At 45.5% G+C, this 7,933-nt stretch overlaps 1 protein-coding gene across 1 annotated transcript in view; it reads left to right on the forward strand.

Annotated features, from left to right (window-relative positions):
• Positions 1-7,254: 7,254 nt before the first annotated feature.
• Sp3 (Sp3 transcription factor) overlaps positions 7,255-7,933 on the forward strand; it is a 41,036-nt gene continuing 40,357 nt past the window's right edge. Inside the window, exons 1-2 of the mRNA XM_055600765.1 lie at positions 7,255-7,454; positions 7,515-7,788. Coding sequence (XP_055456740.1) covers positions 7,255-7,454; positions 7,515-7,788 — 474 coding nt within the window. The remainder of the gene's footprint in view (positions 7,455-7,514; positions 7,789-7,933) is intronic.

Here is a 7,933-nt window from a genome sequence, read left to right on the forward strand (position 1 = left end):
AATATATAATTAAGGCCACTTGTCACTACGGATGACAGAACCCTTGAGTTATGGGTGGTCTAACAGTATAAGAATCTCTTAATTATATATTATGTGTCAAAACTTGTGTATATTACATATTTTATATAATAACACGAATATTGCTTTGTAGGTTATATAATTTAGTTTATTTTGCTTTATTGTTATGATTATGCCTTTTGTATAATGTTATGAAATATTTCTATACCACAAGATGGAAGAATAACCTTTTATGTATCCTAAAGACGCTTCATCAATTATGCTTCTTTTTTAACAATTTCAGAAATGTATCTAGTTTATTCTAATTATTCTCATTGCACACCTCCCCTTGTCTTCTCTTCGCTCTGGCTGACTCCCTCCCTCTCCCTACAGGTAGGTCCCTTTCCCTGGTTCATATCCTGTTTTGTTTAGTGAGTTTACCAAAGCCATCTGAAATATTAACTGTTTAAATTATTTAATATTTATACCAATAAAATCACGGGAGGCATAAACTGAGGTAAAAACCTGCTAGCTCAGTGAGGTAACTTTATTTTCTGAACTATATACAAAATATCTATTTACAAGCCTGATTCTACAATTAAATTGCTAACTCTTTAGAAATCTCTACGTCATTCTACCCAGCTAGTCTTTCCCTTGAGTGCCTTCAAACCCAACAGGGCTCCCTTAGCTCTTCTTTCCTAGAATTCTGTTTTACCTGTGTCCTGCCAGCTGCTTCTCTGCTGTTCCCGTAAGCCCAGAGAAAGTCCCCATCTCTTACTCAGAGTTTCTTCCACGAGGGTTCTTCCAGGCCAAAAGTGAGGGCTCTCAAAGGTCCAATCGCTTATATGTCTCTAGCTCCTCCTCTACACCCTTGGTGGACTGAACCATCTCACAGTCATGGTATGTGTGTGTGTGGTGTCTCCAAGCCACGTGTGTAGGGTCCCAACCATTTCACCTTTCTGGTGGGGTACCTCAAGGCCAGCCAGCTCGGGTCACAGAGCAAAGACCACAGACCTCTCCCAAGCAACTTTCATTAAAATCTGCAGAAACTTTCCATTCTTTAGCATCCTTATCTATGGAGGCTTTCAGAGGCACACCCAAACTGCATGTGACGCAGCAATGTCTATTTTGCTAACAGTTAGGTTTTCTGTTACAAGAGTCAAGTGTCCAGCAACAGCCATCTTTGTGACCCAGGCAGTGGAGCGATGCAGTGGAGCCAGGTGGCTCACTGAAGGCAATGCGCTTACCACAAGATATCTCCGCATTTATCACAAGTCAGTAGTAGGCATACGGCCCAGCCTAGCCTGGAATGCGAAGGCTGCCTCCTTCAGCCTCTGAGGACTCAGACTGGGTGACAGGTAGGGCCATTCACCCAGCTTCTTTACAATTTTGGATTGTTTGTTTAACTGGTGGGTACTGGGTTCTATTTTATCTTTTTTTAAAGTTCCTTTCCAATCAATAAGTCATATCACCAAAATAGTTCTTTTATTAAAATAATAAGTTTGAATACTAAAATAACAAATTCATAGCTTATTGAAATTAAAGCCTTGTTTAAAAAAAAATGTTGGCATATGCCTTTAATTCCAGCACTAGGGAGACAGGCAGCCTATTTTACAGAACAAGTTCCAGGACAGCCAGGGCTACACAAAGAGAACTTCTCTTGAAAAGAAAAAAGCAAGCCCCCAACAGCCCCCCTCCTAAATAACTGCACAGATGCTAAGATCTGCTTTCCAGCAAAATGCTTATGGTTAACTTGTAGCTGACAATGGTAAGTCATGAGTTACAAGGGCTACTGAGGGGTGCACTAGAAGTGGGGGGAAAGCTAAAGCGGGAACCGCTGACAGCTGGAGTGGCTTTAAAGGGAGGCTTGCACTGAGCTTAAAGTTTTGTCTAAGTTGCCAGGAACACGGGGATGGGGGGGGGGATTCTAAGGGCCAGGTGTAAAAGTGAGCGAGTGTGGAACAGGGAGAGATTACGAGGGATGTCCCTGTCTCAGATCCACAGATGCGCTGGGGCCAGGAAGAGGAAAAAGAGCAGAGGGCTGGTCGTAGAGCGCAAAGGGCAGCAGAGTGTGCAGACCTGGTTGGGGCTAAGCAAGCTTTGATGCTGTCCAGGAGTCACTGGCAGGTGCTCAGTGGTTCGGGAGAAATGGCAGAGACGTCCTTTGGCAGTGCATTTGGTCTGTTTTATTACTGTGGTTCAGGGAATTGAACGCAGGACCCTGTGAACGTTAGGCAAGCCATCGACCGCTGTGTTTTAGACTGAAGTTCTCATTTCTGTGATTTGTGTATGTTTACACTTTGTGTCCTATGTGGATTACATTTCCTGAGGGTAAGAGCCCTGTAGTGTCCTACAGAACAGGAGTCAATAAATTTTGTGGTTTTAACAAACAGTCATTAAGAGAGATCATGCAGGAAAACCTGCCAGTACCACATGGCTTTTTGCTGATGGAAAAGGTGTGTCAAATCTGACTCCTGCATGGACTTCTGACAAAATGATGGCATCATTCTTGAGACAAAATGTCCAAAGGGAAGGCAGAGCTGTATTTGTAGAGTTCAATTTTGAACGTTTGTAGTTTGAGGCTAAGTGAAACATTCAAGGGGAATTTATGGTGCCTAAGGACATGGAACAGCAATCCAGGTGACAGCAGGCAGCTACAGTTAAGATGTGGGCCTGAGTTTAGAACTGATGGCTGAGGTTACAGGAAGGGTGAGCCTCCTCAGGAAAGCCCAAGGACCCAAGAGCAGAGTCTGGAGTGGTATTCTTATGTAGGGGCTGGAACAAGGCAGACACTGGAAGCAGTATTGTCCAGTAGGTTAGCCCTTGGCCACATGTAGCCATTTAGGTTTACATTCATTAAAATAGAAAAACTCATTCGCCCAGCCACACTGGCCATATATCCAGTACTAATGGTTGCGTGTGATTAGTGGCTGCTGTAACGAACAGGCAAAAAGCATTTTTACTGCCCTACATTAAAAAAAAAATGTACAGTGTAGCTAAAATGGAGACATACACATTTGAGAGAAAACTAGAAAGCAGATGAAGTTTAAGGAGAGCTTTCTCAGGAGGAAGTGTTTCAGTGGTGAATGTTGAAACTGGTGGCAGGAAGGCAAGTTCTTGAGATCTTGCAGAAGGAAAAAAAAAAAAAAAAAAAAAAAACAAAACAGAACCACCATCCCAGGCAAGTTTACACATTGGCTTATGCAGTGGGCTGAATACAGGCTCTCTGACAATACTAAATAAACACTAGCATTTGGCCACTGAGGTAAACAACCATCTCCCTCCTTACTTCTCACTTTGAGTTTCGCTGTGTAGCCCAGCATGCTTTGTGTTTGAGATTCTCCTGCCTCAACCTGCCAAATTTTGGGATTATAATATACTACCAAACCTGGCCTATGTGGAGAACTTTTCTTAAAGTCAAAAAACTTGTTCATGTCTAGGACAAATGGACAGAGGTCTGTGAACATGGCAAAGGCTCCTGAATCTGTACACTGGTTCCTTTCTCCCTTTAGTTATGCATCCAAATCCTGCCATTGGCTATGTGTGTCCTTTGGCATCACAGCCCACATATCTGAACTATCTCCCAGTTGCTCTCAGTCTTTATGGTCTTTATTTCAGTCCAATTTTCCAGTGAGTAAGGCTGGGGTACTTAGTCACAGAGAGTCAGTGACTCTTCCTGGTCAGTCAGGACATGCTTGTTTCACCGCCTCTACAGGTACTCATCTGTCTGAAAGGTTTTTGGGTTGTTGTCGTTTAAAAGATGATTATGGTATTTCAGACAACACAGTATAAAGAACGGTGATGCCCTCAGCCTAACTTAAGTAAAACTTGCACATGTAAGCACAGTACCTAGGAAACCCATTTAAGTCACATTTTCCTTTTACATTTATTATTTATGGTGTTTTGTGGGAGAGGGTCCTTCCATCATGTGGGTTCCTGTGACTAAACTTATGTTGTCAGGCTTGGCCATGAGCTCTCCGGATTTGCTAAGCCACTCGGCTGGTCCTCATTTTTCCCCTTTAACCATTTAAAACTTACTATCTACCACCCCCTTGAAGGTTATCATGAATTACTGTAGTAGTATCATCTCTGTTGTTGTGGATCAATACCCTGACAAAAAGTAACTCAGGGAGAAATGTTTCAGTTTAGAATTCTAGTGTTATGGTCCGTTCTAGCAGGGAAGTCAAGGAAGCAGGAACTTTAGCTGGGCACATGGCATCTACACACAAGAGAAATGAAAGCTTGCATGTTTGCAACTCAGCCTATTTTCTTCCCTCATATAGTCCAAGGCTCAAATATGGCAATGGTGCCACACACAATGGGCTATGTCTTCCCACATCAATCACCTTAACAAAGACAGTCCCTCCTAGACACAAGCCGATCTCATCTAGATAACTGACAATTAAAACTAATCCTTACAGTTACTGTGTATACCCCTATATAGTCACAACTTGGTATGTTTTAAAACGTATCCTTCTGTAATTAGTTTTTTCACTCAGTATATTTTGTTTTCAAGACAGGGTTTCTCTCTGTATAGCCCTGGCTTTGTAGGCTAGGCTGGCCTGGAACTCACAGAGATCTGCCTGCTTCTGCCTCCTGAGTGCTGTGTTCACTCAGTATTTTTAAAAAGCAGTCCAAAGCTCTACATATTTGGAACCAACTAACTGGTATAGATGAAAAAAAAAAAAAATTCAGATCCCAGTTGAACATTCCCAACTGTCCAGATAGCACCGACATTTTCAGCTTGATACGGTAAGGCTAATTGTTGACCATAATTCCATATAAATATTCCTGTTGTTCAGTGAGCTACCTTACAGCCCAGATTGATTTCTTGGAGTTGTAGCTGATGTTATTACCAATTTTTGTCCTAGTCTACTGGGGAATAGGGTGATCTGGTTTTGTTTCTTGGCCAGGAATAGCTTGTGAAAATCTTGAGAGAAAACATGACAAGAAACTGGGCCAAGCCATGAGGACAGGGGAAAACAGATCTGACTGTTGTTTTGAAATTTATTCATGATGATATTTGATACATTTTAAATTTCTTCTAATGACTACACCAAAACATTAATCCACTGTGAATTATACTAGTAACCTCATGTGTGTATTACCTAAATATAGGCCTTATGCTTTGTATATGGTTTGAGTGTGTCTACACTAGTTAAAAAAAGAATTCTTTCAAGAGATCATTTTGTTTTCTGTCATCTTAAGATAGTCTGTAATAGTAACTCTTTCAAGTGTGGTTGGAGAAGTCTACTGAATCTCACCTTAGTAGTGAGTGATACTTTTGCTAATATGCATTTTTTTAAGAGCTTTGCATCAAAATAGCTAGTTTGAGTTATCTTCTTTTGACCCCAATATATTGTTCTTGAATGCCACAATTGAAAGAGAACAGGTGTCATTGTCAAACCAAACCAAACCAAACCAGAAAAAGCCAGGTGGAGGTGGCACATGCCTTTAATTCCAGCACTCAAGAGGCATAGCCTTGTGGATTCTCTTGAGTTTGAGGCCAGCCTCATCCACAGAGCAAGTTCCAGGATAAACGAGGCTACACAACAAAACCCTGTCTTGAAAAAAAAAAATTGCAAACAACCCCCCTCTCCCCGAAATCAGAAAATGTTCCAAACATTCATTTTAGGGAACGAGATATCCAGGGACAAAGAGGCGACTCTGAACCATCCATAAGCTTGGGCTTCATCTCTGTCTTGCTCTTTCGTTCACTAGTCCCTCCCTCTTTTTCTATCCCTCCAATCAGCACATCCTAATTTTCCTTAAAAAAAGAAATGTAAATAGCGCATGTTTATGCTATTTAATTTTAAAAGCAGTTCTTCTTGTGAACTATAGGACCTCCAGAAGCTACCGTTAAAAGAAAGGAACCCTGTCCTTGGACTTAGAATCTTAAATTTCTTCTTTGGATATTTGTGCATTACCAGAACAATTCTCTGGTAATTTCTTGCACAAAAAGCACAGGTTTCCAACCTATGGATACAGATACCAAATGTAAGGCTTCTGCAACTGAGATGCATGCTCTTTTCTTTTTAAATGAAATTCTTTTAAGTAAGTGCACATAAGTGCTAGTTTAAATGCTTCAACTTTACAACCTTATTATACAAAGTGTAATATATAATAACTACAGTGATTGGAACGTTTATTCTTGAGACAGATTTCCAATAAAAGTATTGTGGATAGTATTCCCTACTCTTAAATTTAACCTTTCTTTTAAGCAAATGTATCTAAAGCTAATAAGCAGCGTTCTGTCTTGTTCTCTTGTTGGCAGAACAGAGAACCTGAGCATTTTTCTCCTGAATGACAGCAAGGTATTAAGGATGTCAAAGGAAGGAGTGCTAACCTAAATCACTAAGTAAAAAGGGTACCTAAACGCTCCCAAGGGGAAGGGCACTTCAGTGAGATTTACTATTTTAACAAATGTTAGCAGTTGACTTGCTTTCTTAGGATTAAGAAGCAGGGAGTGTGTGCTGCAATCTAATTTTGAAAGGTTATTGTGCCTCATTAAATAAAATGTAGCTAAGCCTGTTTTGATATCACTGGCCAGAATTAAAACTTCTTTCCCTTTATGAAGGGACTGGAGATATCGACATATCTTTTTTTACAGTAAGTACCTGCCTCCAGGATCCATAAAAGTAGGTGGTTGGAAACGAGGGGCTAAGGGGAGGGGGATGGGAAAGCGACGGATCCGACTATGCATCCGAGAGCTGAAAGCGTGTGGAAAAAGTCCTCCTCCAGCCTCGGAGGGGGTGTCTCCCCCAATACCAGCTCCCTCCCCCAGGGCTCATGGGGCGGGTCCGGTTTGCTCAGTAGCAGCAGCGACCGCAGCAGCAGCCCTAGGGCTGAGCGGCGGTGGCCTCCTGGCAGCTCTGGCAAGAGGCAGCTCCGAGAGCCCTGGCCCTGGGGAGATCCAGCCCAGGCGGCTGCCAGAATGGAGGAAACGTCGAGTGGAGCCGGAGCCCCCGGGGACGGACTTCCTCCCCAGCTCAGCTCCCTGACAGCTTGGCGAGGCCCGTTGGAAGGGTCAACGAGTGGAAGAGGCTTGCGCCTCGGGCCTGGCAGCGGCAGCCGAAGAACGAGGCGGGCACAGCGGGGTAACGCGCGAGCCGGGGCCGTTCTCGGGAACCTACAGCGCCACGGCCGCTCATTGTCTCTCCCCTTCCACCCCGGGGCAAACAGGAAGCCCGCCGCCTGGCCGAGTGACGGACGGGCGTCCGGACCAATGAGCGCAGCCGACGGCGAGCGTGCTGGCAAATGAGCGCCGGGAAGAGGGGCGGAACTTCCGGGCGGGCTGTCACCCTCTTCCCCCCTTTTGGGCTGGAGGCTCCACCTTTTGTGTTTCCCGCACAGTCAATCAAAATAGGAAAAAAAAAAATCCCCGGACCGCTCCGGCCGTGTCCGCCGCCGCTTCCCGCATCCTCTCCCGCCGCCGCCGCCTTCGCTTCTCACCATGTGTAAGGCGGCGGGGAGCCCCGCCTGAGGTGTCCTAAACACACTATGACCGGTACGTAAAGCCGAGAGAGAGCAACCCTTGCTGCCTCCGCCGCCGCCACTGCCGCCCACAGCCAGCCCGGGGCCGCCAGCGCCGGCTCCCGGCCCCGAGTGTGCGACCGAGTGCCCGCGGAGGCCGAGAGCCGCCCTGCCCTCCGCCTTCCCTTCCCTCCCCGCCAGCCAGCGTCCAGCCGTCCAGCCTCTAGCGCCGAGCGCCCGCCGGGCTCGGGCCGGGCGGGCCCAGTCCGCCGGGAGCGCATCCCCCTGTGTGCGGGCGCGGGCGGCGGGCGGGCGTGTGTGAGTGACTGACGGTGCGAGAGGAGCGAGCGGCGCGGAGGGAAAGGGGAGGAGAGGAGAGAGGAGAGGAGAGGGGGCAGGGGCAGCGCGGGGAGGAGGAGGAGGGAACGAGGAGGAGGAGGGTTACAGCCGCGGCGGGCGGGGG

Source organism: Psammomys obesus, unplaced genomic scaffold (genome assembly GCF_907164565.1).
Source record: "Psammomys obesus unplaced genomic scaffold, mPsaObe1.curated_primary_1811, whole genome shotgun sequence".
Lineage (NCBI taxonomy): Eukaryota > Metazoa > Chordata > Mammalia > Rodentia > Muridae > Psammomys > Psammomys obesus.